Raw genomic sequence first — 26,206 nt, forward strand, 5'->3', positions numbered from 1 at the left:
AGCTTCAGAGGGTTAACTTTCTTAGCATCTAAGCCTCCTGCTGCGGAAGAACCGTCCTTTAGATTTAAAATTGAGCATTTGCATTTTTTATTAAAGGGGGTTCTGTCTACCTTAGAGGTTCCAGTGGCCGTGCTGCCTGAAGAACCTATTATACCTAAATTATACAGAGTTTACAAAGACAGGAAAGTTCCTTTGACTTTTCCTGTGCCGGTTAAGATGGCGAACATTACTAAGAACTAATGGGAAAGAATTAGTTCTTCCTTTTCCCCCTTGTCTACTTTTACAAAGTTGTTCCCGGTCCCGGACTCTCAACTGGATTTGTGGGGCTCTATTCCTAAGGTGGATGGTGCTATCTCTATGCTTGCTAAACGTACTACTATACCTCTTGAGGATAGTTCTTTGTTTATAGAGCCGATGGATAAGAAAATGGAAACCTTTCTGAGAAAGAGCTTTCAACATTCAGGATTTTTGTTTCAACTGGCGACTGCAGTTGCCGCGGTTGCCAGAGTGGCTACCTACTGGTGCGACTCTTTGTCGGAACTCATTGAGGTGGAGTCTCTCCTCGAAGATATTCAAGACAGAATTAAAGCTCTAAGAATTGCTAATTCTTTTATCTGGGATGCGAGCATACAAATTATTCGCCTAAATGCAAAGGCATCTGGCTTCATATGACTTCTAAGTCCAGACTCCTTTCTCTTCCCTTCAAGGGAAAGATTTTATTTGGTCCAAGCCTGGACTCCATTATTTCTACAGTTACCGGAGGCAAGGGTGCATTCCTACCGCAAGATAAGAAGAACAAGTCTAAGGGACGACAATCTTCTAATTTTCGTTCTGACAAATCCCAACGACAACAATCCTCCTCCAAGCCAACCAAGAGTACTTGGAAGCCGGCTCAGTCCTGGAATAAATCCAAGCAGAATAAGAAGCCCGCCGAAAACAAATCGGCATGAAGGGGCGGCCCCCGACCCGGGATAGGATCGTGTAGGGGCAGACTGTCTGTCTCTTTTTTCAGACGCCTGGTTCAAGGACGTACAGGATCTGTGGGTCCTGGAGGTGGTATCTCAGGGATACAAGATTGGCAGTAGCCCCATACTCTGGTGCAAGCATCATCCTTTCATCTTGCGGAAGAATTCTTGGAGTCCCTTCTCAGACTTCTTCGATCACATGGATGGAAGATAAAATTGTAAAAGTACCAAGGTTGAATTCCTGGGTACTATAATAGACTCCATATCCATGAGGATATTTCTAACAGACCATAGACGTTGCAAGCTAACTTCGGCATGTCTTACCCTCTGGATCTCCTTGAGTCCCTCTGTGGCTCAGTATATGGAGGTGATTGGTCTCATGGTGTCCTGCATGGACATCATTCCTTTTGCCAGGTTCCGTCTCAGACCTTTACAACTGTGCATGCTGAGGCAGTGGAACGGCGATCATTCAGATCTGTCTCAACAGATTGTATTAGACAGCCGGTCAAGAGATTCGCTCTCTTGGTGGCTCTGTCCAGACCATCTCTCCCGAGGGACATCTTCTTAAGACCATCCTGGGAGATTGTGAAAACGGACGCAAGCCTATCCGGATGGGGAGCGGTTTGGGGTGCCAGGAAGACACGGAGGTTGTGGACTCAGGAGGAGTCTTTCCTCCTGATCAATATTTTGGAACTACGGGCAATCTTCAAGGCCTTGAAGGCTTGGCCACTTCTGGGTTCGTCCCAGTTTATCAGATTCCAATCAGAGAATATAACCTTGGTGGCTTACATCAACCATCAGGGGGGGAACGAGAAGTTTCTTGGCGATGAAGGAAGTATCTCAGATTCTGAAGTGGGCGGAGGCCCACAGCTGTCCACTGTCAGTGATCCACATTCCGGGTCTGGACAACTGGGAGGCAGATTTTCTCAGCAGGCAATCCTTCCATCCAGGGGAATGGTCTCTCCATCCCAAGGTGTTTGCAGAGTTATGCAGCAAGTGGGGGACGCCGGAGATAGATCTCATGGTGTCCTATCTCAATAGCAAGCTACCCAGGTACAGATCGAGGTTGAGGGATCCCCAAGTGGATCTAATGGATGCACTAGCAGTGCCCTGGAGGTTCAAAATCATAAATCTTTTTCCTCCATTACCGCTTTTTCCTCGAGTGGTGGCCCGCATCAAGCAGGAGCGGGTATCAGTAATCCTGATTGCTCCATTGTGGCTGCGAAGGATGCGGTTCACAAATCTAGTGGGGATGTCCTCATATCCTCCGTGGAAGTTACCTTGTCATAGAGACCGGCTGATACAAGGTCCATTTGTTCATCAAAATCTAGATTCTCTAAGGCTGACTGTGTGGAGATTAAACTCTTAGTCTTAGCCAAGAGAGGTTTCTCTGAGAGTGTCATTGATACTCTTATTCAAGCTCATAAACCAGTTACTTGGCGTATCTACTACAAGGTGTGGAGGACCTACTTATTCTGGTGTGAAGAGCATGGTTTTTCCTGGCACAGAGTTAAGGTTGTCAGGATCTTATCTTTTCTCCAGGATGGGCTGGAGAAGAGCCTTTCTGCTAGTTCCCTGAGGGGACAGATTTTGGCTCTGTCGGTTTTATTGCACAAGAGACTGGCTGAGCTTCCAGACGTGCAGTCCTTTGTTAAGGCTCTGATTAGGATCAGACCTGTGTTTTAAATCTGTGGCTCCTCCTTGGAGCCTAAATCTTGTTCTTCGGGTTTTGCAATAGGTTCCGTTTGAGCCTCTGCATTCCATTGACATTAAATTGTTATCTTGGAAGGTTCTCTTTTTATTGGCTATTGCCTCTGCGCGTAGAGTTTCTGAGATCTCTGCTTTGCAATGTGTGCCCCCCTATCTGATTTTTCATGCAGGTAACGCAGTTTTATGTACTAAATTAGGTTTTCTTCCTAAGGTTGTATCAGATCGCAACATCAATCATGAGATTGTGGTTCCTTCCTTGTGTACTAATCCATTGAAGGAATGCTGACTTCACAATTTGGTTGTGGTTCACGCCTTGAAGTTCTATCTTCAGGCTACTAAGGAGTTTAGACAGTCTTCCTCTTTGTTTGTTGTCTATTCAGGGAAGCGTAAGGGGCAGAAGGCTATTTCGACTTTGCTATCTTTTTGGTTAAGGAGTGTCATCCGCTTAGCTTACGAGACAGCGGACATCGTCCTCATGAGAGGATAACGGCTCATTCCACTAGAGCAGTGGCTTTCTCTTGGGCCTTTAAGAACGAGGCCTCTATGGATCAGATTTGTAAGGAGGCTACGTGGTCCTACTTACATACGTTTTAAAAAATTTATAATTTGATGTTTTTTCTTTGGCTGAAGCAGCTTTTGGAAGAAAAGTTTTGCAGGCTGTGGTGCCCTCAGATTAGGGTTTGCCTCTCCCATAAAAAAAAAAAAAAAAAAGGAACAGGAAATTGTTTAATCCCTCTCACTACAAAATGACCAGTGCTAGAAAGCATATTTTTAAAAGACAAAAGTACTGTAAATTACAATCACGCAAATGCAAGTATGAAATAAAACCCTTATAAAAGACCATATATTCATATATACATCTAAGATGGCATCTGTGGCCATCTTAGAGTGTATTGCAGTTGCACATGTTCGGATCCTAAGGTAAATATGGTCTAGTGAGCCAATAATTAACTAATTTGTTCAGCAGCCATGTCCAGCTCTGAAACAAAAGTGGATTTGCGTTACAGAGTTAATTTTTTTTTATATATATATATTCTTTTTTTTTATTGAGGACTTGGTGATACATATACATGTTAAAAAGAAAAATATATAATATACATTTCAGGCATATATATATATTCTGTACAACAATAGTTAATAAACAGTATATAAGTCCCCATCCCCCCCCTTTTAGGATCAATCAGGCCACTCTTGGGCCTCTAAACTGATTAAAGCTCTGTACAAGGGGTTATAGATTTAAACAATAAAGAAAAAAAATAAAACTTGCATAACATGTGACAAGAATAAGGCTTTGCTTTAGGACAGTGATTTTTAACCTTTTTTTTGCCATGGCACATTTTTTTACATTAAAAAATCCTGCGGCACACCACCATCCCAAAATTTTAAAAATCACACATTGTAGCCTAATATATATATATATATATATATATATATATATATATATATATATATATATATATATATATATATATATATATATATATGTCTGAACAATTTATATGTCTGAACAATTTAGTAAATTCATTTAAGTAAGTAAAATAAGTAAGTAAATTCTTAGGTGATGTGCAGAAGTCTCATGCAAGTAAAAGTTCTGCTTGTTAGGGCAGTAAGCAGTGCACAAGTATTGAGCCCAAAAGCAGAAACTACTGGGGCCCAAGTGATCCTACTGTTAAAGTCCCTAAGCCTTGGGGGCACCAGTATAAGAGTTTCACAATCAGTGTAGGATAAGCATAAATATGGGGCTCACAAAAAAGCATCAGGGCTTGGCAATCAGGCAATGATGAGAGTAAACTTAAAAATTACAAAAGTTAAGCCAGGAGGGCAAATGGCATAAAATGCATATGATGGTATACAGAGAGGTTTCACCCAGTTAAAGCAGATGTCTTCTTCTCTATGCTGGAACGATATAATTAATATCCAGGGCAATTCTCCCTGAGCTTGAGAATCCAGGACGGGGAGGTAAGTGGATCTGTAAAACTGAGACTGTCGGAGTGTGTAGGCGGCAATTGATCAAAAGACCTCCGCAGACACAGAAAGAAAATGGCAGCCGTTCCCGCCACGTAGGCCCACTCTCCTCTATTCTTCAAGGCGACTATTAATCCAGACTCCGGTAAGTAACACATACCTCCTGGCCAGTTACCCTGTTCGGAAGCTTGGGAACAAGTGAATGTAGGCTCCTAGGCCTCAGAGTAGGCTGCAATGATATGTGAGCTGTCGACCCCCGCCACTAATAGGCCTCCGCCTCAGGGGGGGAAAAGGACTGCAGCTGTTTGCTTGACCTCCGGAGTGGAGCCCCGACCCTCAGGAGTGTCAAATCTTTTTATTAGATCTCTCAGTAGTCCCCGTGGCTATCGTAGCAAATAGGAGATGCCTTCAAATACATGCACCACCATCCAAATACGCACTGGCTTGACGGATCTTCTCTTACTCAGATCTCCTTGATAGGAACTTTTGTAATGCAGCTGAGACAAGTGAAATCTACGGAACAGAGCCCCGACCCTCAGGAGAACTGTGTGGGAGTTGAGAGAGTCCCTGCGTGTCTGGATGAGTGCGTAGGGTAGCAGCAGCTACTGGCTTCTGTTCCGCTTTAGGAGTGCACTTAAGCAAGAAGGGACCAATTCACAGGAGCACACCTGACGATCTCTCACGGCAAACTAGTGTGCCTCGGCACAGTGGTTGAAAATCACTGCTTTAGGATGTGTGATAAATAAGTAAAACAAAAAAAATCAAGCCATGTACTCTGGATTTTCTAACACACATGACCTATAGGCCAAAGCTGATGCAAGTGTTAATTCTTTAAGGCAGTGATTTTCAACCACTGTGCAGCTTAATAGACATTGCTATGTAGGAGACAATGGTGGGTAATAAATTGGAGGTTTTTGTTAGTAGGGAAAACAAGTGAGTGATTATATTCGACTAAAATAATATAGGAGACATTTCTTTGTGAAAATTAAATAAACTTTTGACCTCTCCGCGGCTACGGCCGCAAGCCACTGGTTAATAGGCAAAGCTTTTTAGAAGTATGCGCACCATCTCCTTTATATACAATTAACAACAAAATCAAGCAAAAATTATAGTTTAGAGATATAACTTTCCCTGTTCTCATATAGGACATCTAAGTGCACGAACCTAACTAAATAGTTGTGAATAGGTGTAACAGTAATAATAATCTGATAGCTCTCTTACGTGTAACTGACTGTTGAAATAGTTTTAAATATAATATTACATGTATACCAACATAACACTGTATAAAGATGTAACAGTAAAAAGCTTTAGGTAAAACTGTATAGCCTAGAACAGTGTCTCTATTGTATTGCCAATAGCTATGAGGTTAAAACCCATATTTGATCAGCCACAGGGTTTTTTTTTTTGCATATAGGGTACTTGTTTAAGCGTTCTGTATAGACTTCCCTGTCCAAGATGAGTATAAGAGAAATGCAATAGTCTGAGGTGATGTACCAATGTTAGATCTCCAGGAGGAATCTGACCCGCTTGCTTAATTTTTGCATTATATGAATCTGTGGCATGCCGGATAAGAGTGTCCTTTTTTTGCATCCAGAGAGATAGTGTTAAAGGAGAAGTGAGTGCACTCAGCATCCGCAACGATCGGGGACCCCCCCCCCCCAGCTCCCATGAGGGCACAGACAGAGGTGAGGCTCCCACTGTCTGCTGAAATTTATATGATCTTCCGGTGCAATCTAGGATCAGCACGATGACGTACTAAAGATTCCTCTTGCATGATGTGTTCATAGCAGAGATGTAGGGTGTCTTCTTTTAGTAAGGTTGATAGGATGTATTGTAAGGTGTTTTCACCTCTTTTAGGATATTCGATTGTGGGTCTGGTGTTTGTATATCCTCAGTTAAAATGGCGGCATGCTGGGTTATTGGTTCTTCTATTGCAGGGAGCTCCGGTGGTGGTTCCATGTGTGCAAGACATCTGTTAATCAAGTAGTCCAATGGGGCTTTTTCCAATAGGTTCTGCATATGTAACTCAACTTTTTCAAAGTATTTATTGAGGCGGCTTTGTAAGTTAATTTCCCACGTAGGGGTAATTTTTAGGCGTAATCTTTTAAAGTTTGTTGGAGTCAGTCCACTTTAATTTAGGTGCCTCTTTTCCCTTGTCGCCGATGGTATGAGCTTGACAGGAATCATGTGGAGGTGCTGTGATGATCAGCTGTAGCTAATGACCTCGGTACACCGAGGGGGGAAGCGCTGCCATCTGCGAGCCACCGCTCTAGGCCTCTACCGTCTGTGCCAATTCTCCAATGTCAGGAATACAGCCGAGTCACCCCTAATGTGATGCACTATAGAATAGTGATATAAAATATGATAATTGAAGGGAACTCCACTGTAGGATATATCCGATAATCAGCAGATTGGCAGATTTTCAGTTGGAGCTTTGGGAAGTGCGACCGTTCAGACACGCCCCCTCTCCGCCTTTTCCTTTTTGTTCTCTCCCGTTATTCATTCAGTGTCCTCTGAAGCTTGGGTATAGTTTTTCCAACAGTAAGTAATGAAGCCGTGGACTCTCCCCATTTTAGGAAGGTAAACATAATTTATGCTTACCAGATAAATTCCTTTCCTTCCGGATAGGGAGAGTCCACGAACCCCGTCCGTTTTTTCTTGTCTTTGGGAGGTCCCCTATTATTTATTTTATTCTTCTGTTATCATTTATACCCTAATGTTTCTCCTACTTTTCCTTGTTCCCTCGGCAGAAGGACTGGGGTAATGAGGAAGTGGGAAGGATATTTAAGCCTTTGGCTGGGGTGTCTTTGCCTCCTCTTGGTGGCCAGGTGTTGTATTTCCCAACAGTAAGGAATGAAGCCATGGACTCTCCCTATCCGGAAGGAAAGGAATTTATCTAGTAAGCATAAATTATGTTTTTTATATTTTTTATACATTTTATTTCTATTTTTATATATATATTTTTTTCTTCATCTCCCCTGAGGATCATTTCACCACACGGATATTTGGACTTTTGGGAATAGATTTGGGACTATGTCATTATTTTATTTTAGTATATTAGATTAGATTATTTGATCATTGTTTTCTTTTATGGCACATTTTATGCATAATTTATAATACTATTTAGGTCATTGTGCCCTGTCAAGACATACTGACTCCTACTAGCGTATGTACTGTTTTTTTGCAAACTTTACTGTTTTTTGTATTGAATTATTTTACCATTTTAAATTCATACTCTTGATTTTTTTTTAGTCATTATTTTGATTTTTGTAGTCACACTCTTAAGCCGTTTAGGCGCTCCTAAGTTCTCTATTTTCTTTCCATTTTTATTCGATCTAGTTAGGAGATCGTTATTAGTGAGCTTGTGTGTTTATATTGGCGCTCTATACTATTTTTATAGCCAGTTACATTTAGCCACCAATCAGCAATCGCTACCCAGGTGGTGAACTAAAAATGGGCCGGCTCCTAAGCTTAGATTCCTGCTTTTTCAAATAAAGATAGCAAGAGAACGAAGAAAAATTTATAATAGGAGTCAATTACAAAGTTGCTTAAAATTGCATGCTCTATCTGAATCATGACAGGAAAAAAAATTGGGTTTAGTATCCCTGTCATTAGACCTGGAACCCCACCCTGAAGTCTCAGTTTGGTCTTGTGGGTGCTTTGGGCCCATTTCCTTAAACCTATTCATGGCTTAGACCCTAAGTTATTTATCTGGAAGGTTCTCCTGCGCAACCTGTATTTGATTACAAGGATACAGCAACTACTTTAGCAGCCTTGCATAAGGCTTTGATCAGAAAGTCTACCTAGTAGAGGATTATTCCCCTCCTGAGCTTATTCCTGCTCCCTTATCTAGAGCAGTGGCTACTTGCTGGGCCTTTTGGAATGATACTTTTCTTGACCAGAAGAGCTGAATACATATACTATACCTGCATTCTTTATTTAATGTTATATAGATTTACGTTACTCTGTCTTCTCTGTGCCTCTTGTATTTATGGGCCATTATAGTGGAAATATGACATGCTCTCATTTTTTTTTAGGGCACGTAGCACTAGCGACCACGCAGTTATGTGTTTAACCCCCACATAGAGGTTAAAATAATAGTTAAAGTACAACTCAGGATCCACAGAGAACTGCTGGTCCAAAGCAGAGCAGCATTTATCTGTGTCTCCCAAGTGACACCTAAACTCTCTGTTTTAACCCCTTTGTGGGTGTTTAACACATAGAGTTGTAGTTATAGCTCTAGTAGCCCTGTATGCTCTAATGGATGAGAGCATGTGATTGTTCCACGTTAATGGCCCCTTATGAATGCTATGTTGTTGCTGCTTTGCAGAATGCACCATTAGACAGATGCAGGAGCGCGTACACTCCCTTGAAAATTACCTATGGAGCCGTAAACGGCCTGCAGAGGACAAGGATCTGACAGCCCAGGCTGTTAAACTAGAACAAGAGTTTAAAGCATCCCTAGAATATTCTACAGGTAATATTCTCACATAACAGTGCATAAAATATTGAATAAAACTCATCTTGCATGCTCAGAGTATTTCATATCCAATGCTTTGTGTGTGAAACTTGTGCTGTACTGGTATGCAATAGACAGGTATTTATCATTTGTTTATCTGTGCTAGATTTGAACAATACAAAGAAGCTGGAGGAGAATATCAAGCGCAGAGTTCTTAATACTTTACGTAAGAATATTTATCACTGGCAGCCCCTGAGGTGAGTGTCTTAGCCCCAGTGAGCTCCATGTCACTGTTTGTAAATATTCAGATACATTGCTATTGCAAGTATTATAATCTGCTCAGTAAACTCCTAGGCCTAGATTTAGAGTTTTGTCGGTAACGACCCGCGTAGCTAACGCCGGCTTTTTTCTGGCCGCACCATAAAAATAACTCTGGTATTGAGAGTCCACAAAAAGGCTGCGTTAGGCTCCAAAAAAGGAGCGTAGAGCATTTTTAACGCAGCTTCAACTCTCGATACCAGAGTTGCTTACGCAAGCGGCCAGCCTCAAAAACGTGCTCGTGCACGATTCCCCCATAGGAAACAATGGGGCTGTTTGAGCTGAAAAAAAACCTAACACCTGCAAAAAAGCCGCGTTCAGCTCCTAACGCAGCCCTATTGTTTGCTATGCGTAAACACTTCCTACGTCTGCACCTAACACCCTAACATGTACCCCGAGTCTAAACACCCCTAACATTACACTTATTAACCCCTAATCTGCCGCCCCCGCTATCGCTGACCCCTGCATATTATTTTTATTCCCTAATCTGCCGCTCCGTAAACCGCCGCTACTTACATTATCCTTATGTACCCCTAATCTGCTGCCCCTAACACCGCCGACCCCTATATTATATTTATTAACCCCTAATCTGCCCCCCTCAACGTCGCCTCCACGTGCCTACACTTATTAACCCCTAATCTGCCGAGCGGACCTGAGCGCTACTATAATAAAGTTATTAACCCCTAATCCGCATCACTAACCCTATAATAAATAGTATTAACCCCTAATCTGCCCTCCCTAACATCGCCGACACCTAACTTCAAACATTAACCCCTAATCTGCCGACCGGAGCTCACTGCTACTATAATAAATGTATTAACCCCTAAAGCTAAGTCTAACCCTAACACTAACACCCCCCTAAGTTAAATATAATTTTAATCTAACGAAATTAATTAACTCTTATTAAATAAATTATTCCTATTTAAAGCTAAATAATTACCTGTAAAATAAATTCTAATATAGCTACAATATAAATTATAATTACATTGTAGCTAGTTTAGGATTAATATTTATTTTACAGGCAACTTTGTAATTATTTTAACCAGGTACAATAGCTATTAAATAGTTAAGAACTATTTAATAGTTACCTAGTTAAAATAATTACAAAATTACCTGTAAAATAAATCCTAACCTAAATTACAATTAAACCTAACACTATACTATCATTAAATTAATTAAATAAAATACCTACAATTACCTACAATTAAACCTAACACTACACTATCAATAAATAAATTAAATACAATTCCTACAAATAACTACAATGAAATAAACTAACTAAAGTACAAAAAATAAAAAAGAACTAAGTTACAAAAAATAAAAAAATATTTACAAAAAAGAGAAAAATATTACAACAATTTTAAACTAATTACACGTACTCTAAGCCCCCTAATAAAATAACAAAGACCCCCAAAATAACAAAATGCCCTACCCTATTCTAAATTACTACATTTCAAAGCTCTTTTACCTTACCAGCCCTGAACAGGGCCCTTTGCGGGGCATGCCCCAAGAAATTCAGCTCTTTTGCCTGTAAAAAAAAAAACATACAATACCCCCCCCCCAACATTACAACCCACCACCCACATACCCCTAATCTAACCCAAACCCCCCTTAAATAAACCTAACACTAAGCCCCTGAAGATCTTCCTACCTTGTCTTCACCCTACCAGGTTCACAGATCCGTCCTGAAGAGCTCCTCCGATGTCCTGATCCAAGCCCAAGCGGGGGGCTGAAGACGTCCATGATCCGGCTGAAGTCTTCATCCAAGCGGGAGCTGAAGAGGTCCATGATCCGGCTGAAGTCTTCATCCAAGCGGGAGCTGAAGAGGTCCATGATCCGGATGAAGTCTTCTATCAAAGGCATCTTCAATCTTCTTTCTTCCGGATCCATCTTGCAGACCTCCGACTCGGAACATCCTCTTCTCCTGACGCCTACTAGCCGAATGACGGTTCCTTTAAGGGACGTCATCCAAGATGGCGTGCCTCGAATTCCGATTGGCTGATAGGATTCTATCAGCCAATCGGAATTAAGGTAGGAATATTCTGATTGGCTGATGGAATCAGCCAATCAGAATCAAGTTCAATCCGATTGGCTGATTCGATCAGCCAATCAGATTGAGCTTGCATTCTATTGGCTGTTCCGATCAGCCAATAGAATGCGAGCTCAATCTGATTGGCTGATTGGATCAGCCAATCGGATTGATCTTGATTCTGATTGGCTGATTCCATCAGCCAATCAGAATATTCCTACCTTAATTCCGATTGGCTGATAGAATCCTATCAGCCAATCGGAATTCGAGGGACGCCATCTTGGATGACGTCCCTTAAAGGAACCGTCATTCGGCTAGTAGGCGTCGGGAGAAGAGGATGTTCCGCGTCGGAGGTCTGCAAGATGGATCCGGAAGAAAGAAGATTGAAGATGCCGTTGATAGAAGACTTCATCCGGATCATGGACCTCTTCAGCTCCCGCTTGGATGAAGACTTCAGCCGGATCATGGACCTCTTCAGCCCCCCGCTTGGGCTTGGATCAGGATATCGGAGGAGCTCTTCAGGACGGATCGGTGAACCTGGTAGGGTGAAGACAAGGTAGGAAGATCTTCAGGGGCTTAGTGTTAGGTTTATTTAAGGGGGGTTTGGGTTAGATTAGGGTTATGTGGGTGGTGGGTTGTAATGTTGGGGGGGGGTATTGTATGTTTTTTTTACAGGCAAAAGAGCTGAATTTCTTGGGGCATGCCCCGCAAAGGGCCCTGTTCAGGACTGGTAAGGTAAAAGAGCTTTGAAATGTAGTAATTTAGAATAGGGTAGGGCATTTTGTTATTTTGGGGGTCTTTGTTATTTTATTAGGGGGCTTAGAGTAGGTGTAATTAGTTTAAAATTGTTGTAATATTTTTCTTATGTTTGTAAATATTTTTTTATTTTTTGTAACTTAGTTCTTTTTTATTTTTTGTACTTTAGATAGTTTATTTAATTGTAGTTATTTGTAGGTATTGTATTTAATTTATTTATTGATAGTGTAGTGTTAGGTTTAATTGTAGATAATTATAGGTATTTTATTTAATTAATTTATTGATAGTGTAGTGTTAGGTTTAATTGTAACTTAGGTTAGGATTTATTTTACAGGTAAATTTGTAATTATTTTAACTATTTTAGCTATTAAATAGTTCTTAACTATTAAATAGCTATTGTACCTGGTTAAAATAATTACAAAGTTGCCTGTAAAATAAATATTAATCCTAAAATAGCTACAATGTAATTATTCGTTATATTGTAGCTATATTAGGGTTTATTTTACAGGTAAGTATTTAGCTTTAAATAGGAATAATTTATTTAATAAGAGTTAATTAATTTCGTTAGATTAAAAACAGAATTTATGCTTACCTGATAAATTACTTTCTCCAACGGTGTGTCCGGTCCACGGTGTCATCCATTACTTGTGGGATATTCTCCTCCCCCACAGGGAAAGGCAAGGAGAGCACACAGCAAGAGCTGTCCATATAGTCCCTCCCAGGCTCCGCGCCCCCAGTCATTCGACCGACGGTTAGGAGAAAAAAAGGAGAAACTATAGTGTGCCGTGGTGACTGTAGTGTATAGAGAAAGAAATTCTTCAAACCTGATTAAAAAACCAGGGCGGGCCATGGACCGGACACACCGTTGGAGAAAGTAATTTATCAGGTAAGCATAAATTCTGTTTTCTCCAACATTGGTGTGTCCGGTCCACGGTGTCATCCATTACTTGTGGGAACCAATACCAAAGCTTTAGGACACGGATGAAGGGAGGGAGCAAATCAGGTTACCTAAACAGAAGGCACCACGGCTTGCAAAACCTTTCTCCCAAAAATAGCCTCCGAAGAAGCAAAAGTATCAAATTTGTAGAATTTGGACAAAGTGTGCAGAGAAGACCAGGTCGCTGCCTTACATATCTGATCAACAGAAGCCTCGTTCTTGAAGGCCCATGTGGAAGCCACAGCCCTAGTAGAGTGAGCTGTGATTCGTTCAGGAGGCTGCCGTCCGGCAGTCTCGTAAGCCAATCGTATGATGCTTTTCAGCCAAAAGGAAAGAGAGGTAGCAGTAGCTTTTTTGACCTCTCCTCTTGCCAGAATAAACTACAAACAGAGAAGACGTTTGTTGCTTCTAAATAGAACTTTAAAGCACGGACTACATCTAAATTGTGTAACAAGCGTTCCTTCTTTGAAACTGGATTCGGACACAAAGAAGGCACAACTATTTCCTGGTTAATATTCTTGTTGGAAACAACCTTTGGAAGGAAACCAGGTTTAGTACGCAAAACAACCTTATCTGAATGGAACACCAGATAGGGCGGATTACACTGCAGAGCAGATAATTCAGAAACTCTTCTAGCAGAAGAATAGCAACCAAAAACAGAACTTTCCAAGATAACAACTTGATATCTATGGAATGTAAGGGTTCAAACGGAACCCCTTGAAGAACTGAAAGAACCAAATTTAGACTCAAGGGAGGAGTCAAGGGTCTGTAAACAGGCTTGATCCTGACCAAAGCCTGAACAAAAGCTTGAACATCTGGCACAGCTGCCAGTCGTTTGTGTAACAAGACAGATATAGCAGAAATCTGTCCTTTTAGAGAACTCGCTGATAATCCCTTATCCAAACCTTCTTGGAGAAAGGAAAGGATCCTAGGAATTTTAATCTTACTCCATGAGAATCCCTTGGATTCACACCAACAGATATATCTTTTCCATATTTTATGGCAATCTTTCTAGTCACAGGTTTTCTGGCTTGTACCAGAGTATCTATCACAGAATCCGAAAACCCACGCTTAGACAAAATCAAGCGTTCAATTTCCAAGCAGTCAGCTGGAGAGAAACTAGATTTGGATGTTCGAATGGACCTTGTACTAGAAGATCCTGTCTCAAAGGTAGCTTCCATGGTGGAGCCGATGACATATTCACCAGGTCTGCATACCAAGTCCTGCGTGGCCACGCAGGAGCTATCAAAATCACTGAGGCCTTCTCCTGTTTGATCCTGGCTACCAGCCTGGGAATGAGAAGGAACGGTGGAAACGCATAAGCTAGGTTGAAAGTCCAAGGCGCCACTAATGCATCCACTAGAGTCGCCTTGGGATCCCTGGATCTGGACCCGTAGCAAGGAACCTTGAAGTTCTGATGAGACGCCATCAGATCCATGTCTGGAATGCCCCATAATTGGGTCAACTGGGCAAACACCTCCGGGTGGAGTTCCAACTCCCCCGGATGAAAGGTCTGACGACTCAGATAATCCGCCTCCCAGTTTTCCACTCCTGGGATGTGGATCGCAGGCAGGTGGTAGGAGTGATCCTCCGCCCATTTGATGATCTTGGTCACCTCTCTCATCGCCAGGGAACTCCTTGTTCCCCCCTGATGGTTGAAGTAAGCAACAGTCGTCATGTTGTCTGATTGGAATCTTATGAATCTGGCCTTTGCTAGTTGAGTCCAAGCCCGGAGAGCATTGAATATCGCTCTCAGTTCCAGGATGTTTATCGGGAGAAGAGACTCTTCCTGAGACCATAGACCCTGAGCTTTCAGGGAATCCCAGACCGCGCCCCAGCCTAATAGACTGGCGTCGGTCGTGACAATGACCCACTCTGGTCTGAGGAAGCTCATTCCCTGGGACAGGTGATCCTGAGTCAGCCACCAACGGAGTGAGTCTCTGGTCTTCTGATCTACTTGAATCACTGGAGACAAGTCTGTATAGTCCCCATTCCACTGTTTGAGCATGCACAGTTGTAATGGTCTTAGATGAATTCGCGCAAAAGGAACTATGTCCATTGCTGCAACCATCAACCCTACTACTTCCATGCACTGAGCTATGGAAGGCCGTAGAACAGAGTGAAGAACTTGACAAGCGTTTAGAAGCTTTGACTCTCTGACATCTGTCAGGAAAATCTTCATTTCTAAAGAATCTATTATTGTTCCCAAGAAAGGGACTCTTGTTGACGGAGACGGGGAACTTTTTTCTATGTTCACCTACCACCCGTGAGATCTGAGAAAGGCTAGAACAATGTCTGTGTGAGCCTTTGTCTTTGAAAGAGACGACGCTTGAATTAGGATGTCGTCCAAGTAAGGTGCCACTGCAATGCCCCTGGGTCTTAGAACCGCTAGAAGGGACCCGAGCACCTTTGTGAAAATCCTTGGAGCAGTGGCTAGTCCGAATGGGAGAGCCACAATAGGTAATGTTTGTCCAGAAAGGCGAACCTTAGGAACTGATGATGATCTTTGTGGATAGGAATATGCAGATACGCATCCTTTAGATCCACGGTAGTCATAAATTGACCCTCCTGGATTGTAGGTAAAATCGTTCGAATAGTTTCCATTTTGAACGATGGCACTCTGAGAAATTTGTTTAGAATTTTTAAATCCAGAATTGGTCTCAAAGTTCCCTCTTTTTTTGGGAACTACAAACAGATTTGAGTAAAACCCCTGACCTTGTTCCACAGTTGGAACTGGGAGTATCACTCCCATCTTTAACAGGTCTTCTACACAATGTAAGAATGCCTGTCTCTTTACTTGGTTTGAAGATAAGTGAGACATGTGGAACCTTCCCCTTGGGGGTAGTTCCTTGAATTCTAGAAGATAACCCTGAGAGACTATTTCTAGTGCCCAGGGATCCTGAACATCTCTTGCCCAAGCCTGAGCAAAGAGAGAGAGTCTGCCCCCTACTAGATCCGGTTCTGGATAGGGGGCTACCTCTTCATGCTGTCTTGGTAGCAGCAGCAGGTTTCTTGGCCTGTTTACCCTTGTTCCAGCCTTGCATTGATTTCCAAGCTGGTTTAGTCTGGGAAGCGTTACCCTCTTGTCTAGAGGCTGCCGAGTTGGAAGCCGGTCCGTTCCTGAAATTGCGAAAGGAACGAGAATTGGACTTATTCTTAGCCTTGAAAGGTTTATCTTGTGGGAGGGCATGGCCCTTTCCCCCAGTGATGACTGAAATAATCTCTTTCAATTCTGGCCCAAAAGGGGTCTTACCTTTGAAAGGGGTATTAAGCAATTTTGTCTTGGAAGATACATCCGCCGACGAAGACTTTAGCCAGAGCGCTCTGCGCGCCACAATTGTAAACCCTGATTTTTTTGCCGCTAACCTCGCTAACTGCAAAGCGGCGTCTAAAATAAAGGAATTAGCTAATTTAAGTGCGTAAATTCTGTCCATGACTTCCTCTTACGGAGTCTCCCTACTGAGCGACTTTTCCAGTTCCTCGAACCAGAACCACGCCTCTGTAGTGACAGGAATAATGCACAAAATAGGTTGAAGGAGGTAACCTTGCTGTACAAAAATCTTTTTAAGCAAACCCTCCAATTTTTTATCCATAGGATCTTTGAAAGCACAATTGTCCTCAATAGGAATGGTCGTGCGCTTGGCTAGAGTAGAAAACTCCCCCTCGACCTTAGGGACTGTTTGCCATGTGTCCTTCCTGGGGTCGACCATAGGGAACAATTTCTTAAATATAGGAGGAGGGACAAAAGGTATGCCTGGCTTCTCCCACTCCTTATTCACTATGTCCGCCACCCGTTTAGGTATCGGAAAAGCATCAGGGTGCACCGGGACCTCAAGGAACTGTCCATCTTGCACAATTTTTCTGGGTTGACCAGATTGTCACAATCATCCAGAGTAGATAGCACCTCCTTAAGTAATGCACGGAGATGCTCTAATTTAAATTTAAATGTCACATCAGGTTCTGCCTGCTGAGAAATTCTTCCTGTATCAGAAATTTCCCCATCTGACAAACCCTCCCTCACTGCCACTTCAGATTGGTGTGAGGGTATGACAGAAAAATTATCATCAGCGCCCTCCTGCTCTACAGTGTTTAAAACAGAGCAATCGTGCTTTCTCTGAAATGCTGGCATTTTGGATAAAATATTAGCTATGGAGTTATCCATTACTGCCGTAAATTACTGCATAGTAACAAGCATTGGCGCGCTAGAAGTACTAGGGGTCGCCTGCGCGGGCATAACTGGTATAACTGGTATAGACACAGAAGGAGATGATGTAGAACTATGTCTACTTCCTTCATCTGAGGAATCATCCTGGGCAACTTTACAATTTGTGACAGTTCTGTCCTTACTTTGTTTGGACGCAATGGCACAATTATCACACTATATTTGAAGGGGGAACCACATTGGCTACCATACATACAGAACATGATCTATCTGAAGGTACAGACATGTTAAACAGGCTTAAACTGGTTAATAAAGCACAAAAACCGTTTTAAAACAAAACCGTTACTGTCTCTTTAAATGTTAAACAGGGCACACTTTATTACTGAATAAGTGAAAAACTATGAAGGAATTATCCAATCTTTACCAAATTTTCACCACAGTGTCTTAATACATTCAAAGTATTGCACCCCAATTTTCAAGCTGTTAACCCTTAAAATGTGGAAACCGGAGCCGTTTTTCATTTTAACCCCCTTACAGTCCCAGCCACAGCCTTTGCTGCGACTTCACCAATCCCAGGGGGGTATATGATACCAAATGAAGCCTTCTAGGAACGTTTTTAGTGGATTCCAGACCCTCACACATGCAGCTGCATGTACTGAACTCAAAATTAACTGCACAGTAATGGCGCGAAAATGAGGCTCTGCCTACTACAGAGAAAGGCCCTTCCTGACTGGGAAGGTGTCTTAACAAGTGCCTGGTGCTAAAAACATTCCCCAATGTTATAAAAGTGTGAAATACAACTTCAAACTGCATATAATACTTAAATAAAGCAATCGATTTAGCCCCTAAAAGTGTCTACCAGTTTATAGCCCATAATAAGCCCTTTATTCTGTTTGAGACTAAGAAAATGGCTTACCGATCCCCATGAGGGGAAATGACAGCCTTCCAGCATTACACAGTCTTGTTAGAAATATGGCTAGTCATACCTTAAGCAGAAAAGTCTGCTAACTGTTCCCCCCAACTGAAGTTATCTCATCTCAACAGTCCTATGTGGAAACAGCAAACGATTTTAGTAACTGCTGCTAAAATCATAATCCTCTCACAAACAGAAATCTTCATCTCTTTCTGTTTCAGAGTAAATAGTACATACCAGCACTATTTTAAAATAACAAACTCTTGATAGAAGAATAAAAAACTACAACTAAACACCACAAACTCCTCACCATCCCCGAGGAGATGCTACTTGTTCAGAGCGGCAAGGAGAATGACTGGGGGGGCGGAGCCTGGGAGGGACTATATGGACAGCTCTTGCTGTGTGCTCTCCTTGCCTTTCCCTGTGGGGGAGGAGAATATCCCACAAGTAATGGATGACACCGTGGACCGGACACACCAATGTTGGAGAAATTATATTTAACTTAGGGGGGTGTTAGTGTTAGGGTTAGACTTAGCTTTAGGGGTTAATACATTTATTAGAATAGCGGTGAGCTCCGGTCGGCAGATTAGGGGTTAATAATTGAAGTTAGGTGTTGGCGATGTTAGGGAGGGCAGATTAGGGGTTAATACTATTTATTATAGGGTTAGTGAGGCGGATTAGGGGTTAATAACTTTATAATAGTAGCGGTGCGGTCCGCTCGGCAGATTAGGGGTTAATAAGTGTAGGCAGGTGGAGGCGACGTTGTGGGGGGCAGATTAGGGGTTAATAAATATAATATAGGGGTCGGCGGTGTTAGGGGCAGCAGATTAGGGGTACATAGCTATAATGTAGGTGGCGGCGCTTTGCGGTCGGCAGATTAGGGGTTAATTATTGTAGGTAGCTGGCGGCGAGGTTGTGGGGGGCAGATTAGGGGTTAATAAATATAATACAGGGGTCGGCGGTGTTGGGGGCAGCAGATTAGGGGTACATAAGTATAACGTAGGTGGCGGTTGGCAGATTAGGGGTTAAAATTTTTTATTTGAGTGGCGGCGATGTGGGGGGGCCTCAGTTTAGGGGTACATAGGTAGTTTATGGGTGTTAGTGTACTTTAGAGTACAGTAGTTAAGAGCTTTATGAACCGGCGTTAGCCCAGAAAGCTCTTAACTACTGACTTTTTTCCTGCGGCTGGAGTTTTGTCGTTAGATGTCTAACGCTCACTTCAGACACGACTCTAAATACCGGAGTTAGGAAGATCCCATTGAAAAGATAGGATACGCAAATGACGTAAGGGGATCTGCGGTATGGAAAAGTCGCGGCTGAAAAGTGAGCGTTAGACCCTATTTTGAGTGACTCCAAATACCGGAGTTAGCCTAAAACCAGCGTTAGGAGCCTCTAACGCTGGTTTTCACGGCTAACGCCAAACTCCAAATCTAGGCCCTAGTGTTTGTTATATACAAGCTGTGTTCACTTGTATGCTGTTGCATTTTACACATAACTATATTTACATACCAAAGTAACGTGTGTTTGCAGGTTCACAGACGAGCTTGGCTTGGTTTATCTGGCTGCTCGATTTGATGGAGGATTTGCCGCTGTCATCAGATCTCTACAAGAGGTAAGGTAGCAAGTTCCACCATAGGAATGAGAAGTTAATAAGGTAAATGAGGTGATCTCATAATCACATGAAGTATCTACAACATTGAGATTTAACAGAGATTAAGTTGGTGTTTTAAGAAAGCTGATACATTTATGATTGAGCAACTGTTTTCAAAAATAGTATATAGTTCATCATGGAGAGGTATGCTGATAAGCCCTCCCACCTTTCAACTTAAAGGGACATAATACTCATATGCTAAATCACTTGAAACTGATGCAGTATAACTGTAAAAAGCTGACAGGAAAATATCACCTGAGCATCTCTATGTAAAAAAGGAAGATATTTTACCTCACAATCTCCTCAGCTCAGCAGAGTAAGTTCTATGTAAAAAGTTATACTCAGCTGCTGCCCAGCTGCAGGTAAAAAATAAATAAATGAAGAAATGAACAGCAGCCAATCAGCATCAGCAGTGCTGAGGTCATGAACTCTTTTACTGTGATCCTATGAGATTTGACTTAACTCTCATGAGATTTCATTGTGAACTTCCTTACACTAAATAGGGAAATAAAATGAGTGAGCACGTAAGCTCGCTCCTTTTGCTGTCCCGGGACAGACATACTGATTTGTTGCTTAGAAGTCCTTTACAATGGGATGTGGCTACTGAGAAACGTTTGAGGTAAAATATCTTTCTTTTTTACATAGAGATGTTCAGGTGATATTTTCTGTTCAGCTTTTTACAGCTATACTGCATCACGTTCAAGTGTTTAAACATTTGGGTATTATAGCCCTTTAACTTTATTTTACTGTTCCTTAGATCCGCAAGCGGCTCCCAGAATTCAGCCCCAAAACACTTTTGGATTTTGGTTCTGGTGTTGGATCAGTTACATGGTGAGGTGTCTATGGCATCTTTATTCTGTCTACTTCTTGCCTCTGTCTCTTTCATGTCTATATCTATATTTGTATGTTGGCATATTATTCTATTTCCCCAGGGCAGCACACTCCCTGTGGGGTGACAGTCTCAATGAATACATGTGCATAGACAGCTCGGCATCCATGAATAGACTTAGTGAGCTGGTAATGAGAGGTGAGACCTTTTTTCCTTTTTATTTATTGTTTATAAATCATAGTGGTAACTGTTAAAGTCTATTTATCTAATACACTCAATACATTTACTGTCACTTTTTTTCTACAATCTGTCTCTTGAATTTAGCTTTTTGCTCTGTGAATTTCTTTCCATAGGAGGTTCAGAGTCAGGGAATCTGCACATTTCTGGAGTTTATTTCCGTCAGTTTATGCCACTTTCTCCCAAGGTTAGTAGATCACAGCTTTAGCAAGGTCTTTTTTTGCTTCATTCTAATTTGTGCTACACGTCATGTTAGTTAAGAGGACAGCTAGCCATTTTCTAGTGAGATGTGGTAGATAGATGTGTGCCTACATGGTTAATAAGAAACTACAACTTGATGTTATAAACACATATTACAAAATCTATCCATTTAATAGAGATGGCCAGTGCACACATATTTGGTATTCTCTCTACATATGATGCTGCATTATTGACTCCATAATCTGTGTCTCATTGTTTGCTTCATCAAATGGGTTACTTTTCCTCAGGTGTTTTTTTTCCTTGTATTTAATGTTTTTTGTATGTTTTTTTTTTTTTTTTTTTTTTTTTAAATTAATATGACTCTAATGCTGTTCGTGAATAAGATTCCGTATAATTGCATAATTTTTGTTTGAGGTAATCACAATAGCATCCTCACAAAACAAGCTTTATAGCCTATTTTTATAGTCAATTGATGTACTGTATATGTAGATATCCATTGACCATTTGGACAAACTCCAAGTGTTGGAGTTTGTCAAACTTATACAGTGAACGGCAATCTGCTGATCCAATTCTCTATATAGTTGTACAGTATTCTCTGCGCTGTAGGCTAACCATAAGCATAACCAACCTTTCATACTTGAAATAATATTGAGGGACCATGGCAGAACAGTAATCCACAAATAAACCCTTACCCACAAAGTGAGCAATGTACAGTCTTCATAAAACATTTCCAAATATTTACGGAAACACTGATTTAAAAAAAAAATGTAAAAGAACAAAAGCAAGAGATTTCCAAGAAAATGAAAATATGAAGTTTTAACCATATACTTGTAGATCCTACATTAAGCAAGGAATGTTTTATTCTTGATTTTACATTACTCCAACTCATAAAAATGTTGCATTTCCTACACTCCCAAGGAAAAATTGAATATGCTGCAAATCAAATGTCTGATTTATGCAATTTGCAGCTCTTTGAAATCCTAGGTTACATTTTTTTGTTGTTGCTTTTTGGCCTCTTTAAGGAGCATGGGACAAAACACAATTTTTAAATAAAGCAAGAGGTGTTTAATATCTATTTAAATCATCTTCACAACACCAATTCAAAATTAAATCATGTACTTTCATTAGATTTCATAAATTGTTAAATTGCTTAAAGGAAAGCAAAATTTGAGTAGCCTTATTAACTTAATTATCACATTGGATCTAAAACCTGGCCATAGACTTCTAATTTGCTAAGAATATAATATAAATTTCATTGATTATTTGGTAATACTCTGCAGCCAGAGAACAATAAAGCTGCTTTAGAATTTACTTCCCTTTTATTCAATTTCAAGCTGAAAGCAGCACATTTGTGGGGGCAACAGAGTATGTTAAAGGGACAGTCAATACAAATATTGTTATTGTTTAAAAATATAGATAATGCCTTTAATAACCATGCCCCTGCTTTGCACAACCAACATTGTTATATTAATATACTTTATAACATTTAAACCTCCTTAATTTCTGCCTGTTTCTAAGCCACTACAGACAGCCTCTTATCACATGCTTTTTTACAACAGGAGACTGCTAGTTCATGTGAGCCCTATAGATAACATTGTGCTCACACCGTGGTTTGTGCACAACACAGCACTTATGTCCTTAGATGCAAGTCAATAGATAATAAATAAAAAGTCATGTGATCAGGGGGCTGTCAGAAGATGCTTAGATACAAGGTAATCACAGAGGTAAAAAGTGTATTAATATAACCATGTTTTTTTTTTTTGTGCAAAACTGGGGAATGGGTAATAAAGGGATTATCTATCTTTTTAAACAATACATTTTTTTGAGTTGACTTTGCCTTTAAGGCTAAAAAAGAAAGAAGTTCAGGAAATGGAATAATTTACGTCTAACTGTAAAATAACTCCTAAAGATAATTGATTCATGTTGCAGATCAAATTTGTTTCATATCCCTGAATTGTTATTCAACGATATTGTGTGTAGTATTATGTATGAATTAGTTGTCTTTTTAGTTCTCTGTTTTAAGCAATGCAACTTCCTGTTGAGGATACATACACCTAGATTACGAGTTTGGCGTTAGCCTTAAAAAGCAGCGTTGAGAGGTCCCAACGCTGCTTTTTAACGCCCGCTGGTATTACGAGTCAGGCAGGAGAGGGTCTACCGCTCACTTTTCTTCCGCGACTCGAGGCTCCCGCAAATCCCCTTACGTCAATCCTATCTTTTTAATGGGATTTGCCTAACGCTGGTATTACAAGTCTTGGAAGAAGTGAGCGGTAGACCCTCTCCTGTCAAGACTCCTACCACATTTAAAAGTCAGTAGTTAAGAGTTTTATGGGCTAACGCCGGAACATAAAACTCTTAACTAAAGTGCTAAAAGTACACTAACACCCATAAACTACCTATTAACCCCTAAACCGAGCCCCCCCCCCCACATCGGAAACACTAAAATAAATATATCAACCCCTAATCTGCCGATCGGACATCGCCGCCACTTTAATAAATATATTAACCCCTAAACCGCCGCACTCCCGCCTCACAAACACTAGTTTAATTTTATTAACCCCTAATCTGCCGTCCCTAACATCGCTGACACCTACTTACATTTATTAACCCCTAATCTGCCACCCCCAACGTCGCCGCTACTATATTAAAGGTATTAACCCCTAAACCTAAGTCTAACCCTAACACCCCCCTAATTTAAATATAATTTAAATTAAACAAAATAAATTTAACATAATTAAATAAATTAATCCTATTTAAAACTAAATACTTGCCTATAAAATAAACCCTAAGCTAGCTACAATATAACTAATAGTTACATTGTAGCTAGCTTGGGATTTATATTTATTTTACAGGCAACTTTGTATTTATTTTAACTAGGTACAATAGTTATTAAATAGTTATTAACTATTTAATAACTACCTAGCTAAAATAAGTACAAAATTACCTGTAAAATAAATCCTAATCTAAGTTACAATTACACCTAACACTACACTATCATTAAATAAATTACCTAAACTACCTACAATTAATTACAATTAAATGAAATAAACTAAATTATGAAAAAAACAAACACTAAATTACAGGGGAAAAAAAGAATTACAAGAATTTTAAACTAATTTTACCTAATCTAATCCCCCTAATAAAATAAAAAATCCCCCCCAAAATAATAAAATTCCCTGCCCTATACTAAATTACAAAAAGCCCTTAAAAGGGTCTTTTGCGGGGGATTGCCCCAAAGTAATCAGCTCTTTCACCTGTAAAAAAAAGACAATACCCCCCAACATTAAAACCCACCACACACACACCCAACCCTACTCTAAAACCCACCCAAACCCCCCTTAAAAAAACCTAACACTACCCCCTGAAGATCTCCCTACCTTGAGCCGTCTTCACCCAGCCGGGCACAAGTGGACCTCCAGAGGGGCAGAAGTCTTCATCCGATCTGGGCAGAAGAGGTCCTCCGAGTGGCATCTTCTATCTTCATCCATCCAGAGCGGACCGGGTCTGTCACGCTCAGCTGCTGGGAAGCTCTGCAGTCCTCTCTGTGTGCTTGATTGACAGGTGTTTGAGCCACCCCTTCCTGATGATGTCACAACCAGGCTTTTTATTCTGGCTTCCTGTTTCTCCAGTGTCCGTTTGTTTGTTAACTTTGAGGCTTCTGTTAGGATTTCGCTGAGGAATCTCTCTAACTGCTGCTTTTCTGTTGCCAATCTCTTCAAGGACTTACTATGCAGGATTAACCTTCAACCTCCTGAATACCTGTCTCCAAACAATGCAAGTACTGTTTGTTTTGTGAAACTTTCAAACTTCCTGTTTACCTGCTGCAAACCCTGCATATTCAGACTACTCTTTGTAGTGCAAACTATTCAAATACTGTTATTTCTGTGAATCCTTCAATCTGCATGTTTACCGGTTTCCAAACTCTGCAAATACTATTATTCAGTGTAAACCTTCAAACTGCTGGATATCCTGTTGCCAATCTCCACAAGTACTCATTATCTGTGTTAACCTTCAAACTACCAGCTTACCTGTTGCCATCACTGCAAGTTCTGACAACACAGTGTTAACCTTCAAACTACCTGATTACATGTTATTAATTCTGCAAGTTCTGACTACACAGTGTTTACCCTCAAACTGCCTGATTACCTGTTGCATACTCTGCAAAGACTGTCTACACAGTGTTAACTCTCAAACTGCCTGATTACCTGTTGCATACTCTGCAAAGACTGTCTACACAGTGTTAACCTTCAGACTGCCTGATAACAAATGACCTACTCCTGCATTATTAACTGTTTCCTGTTTTACCCTTCTTCTGTCTGAGTATAAGTGACTTTCCCTGATCTCCTGATTCTGTGGAAGGCATTTCCTGAAACCAGTTCCTTATTCAGAAGTCTATCTGGCTGATATCATGAATTACTTTGGCACAGGCTAACCCTGCTCCATATCGTGAGTACTTTGTTTTTTGGAGGTTGTCGTGGGGTCACGTCCTGGATTAAACTCAGAGTGCAAGGGTGTTGTTTAAGTTCGCCCTTGCATTTGGGTCTACTTCTGGATATTTCCTAACCTGACAGGGTCCATCTTCAATCCAGTCAACGCAGAGCCATCCTCTTCAAACGACGTCCTAACACTGAATGAAGGTTCCTTTAAATGACGTCATCCAAAATGGCGTCCCTTGAATTCCGATTGGCTGATAGTATTCTATCTGCCAATTGGAATTAAGGTAGGAAAAATCCTTTTGGCTGATCCAATCAGCTAAAAGGATTGAAGTTCAATCCTATTGGCTGATTGGATCAGCCAGTAGGATTGAGCTTGCATTCTATTGGCTGTTCCAATCAGCCAATAGAATGCAAGCTCAATCCTATTGGCTGATTGGATCAGCCAATAGGATTTTTCCTACCTTAATTCTGATTGGCTGATAGAATTCTATCAGCCAATCGGAATTCAAGGGACGCCATCTTGGATGACGTCTTTTAAAGGAACCTTCATTCAGTGTTAGGTCGTCGTTTGAAGAGGATGGCTCCGCGTCGGCTGGATTGAAGATGGACCCGCTACGGATGGATGAAGATAGAAGATG

General features: G+C 41.0%; 1 protein-coding gene across 1 annotated transcript in view; it reads left to right on the forward strand.

The window, feature by feature from the left end:
• The window catches only part of METTL17 (methyltransferase like 17), an 85,679-nt gene that overhangs the window by 44,111 nt on the left and 15,362 nt on the right, over nt 1-26,206 (forward strand). Inside the window, exons 3-8 of the mRNA XM_053702234.1 lie at nt 8,971-9,117; nt 9,266-9,356; nt 19,745-19,826; nt 20,623-20,696; nt 20,798-20,892; nt 21,048-21,118. Coding sequence (XP_053558209.1) covers nt 8,971-9,117; nt 9,266-9,356; nt 19,745-19,826; nt 20,623-20,696; nt 20,798-20,892; nt 21,048-21,118 — 560 coding nt within the window. The remainder of the gene's footprint in view (nt 1-8,970; nt 9,118-9,265; nt 9,357-19,744; nt 19,827-20,622; nt 20,697-20,797; nt 20,893-21,047; nt 21,119-26,206) is intronic.

Source organism: Bombina bombina, chromosome 2, assembly GCF_027579735.1.
Source record: "Bombina bombina isolate aBomBom1 chromosome 2, aBomBom1.pri, whole genome shotgun sequence".
Taxonomy (NCBI): domain Eukaryota; kingdom Metazoa; phylum Chordata; class Amphibia; order Anura; family Bombinatoridae; genus Bombina; species Bombina bombina.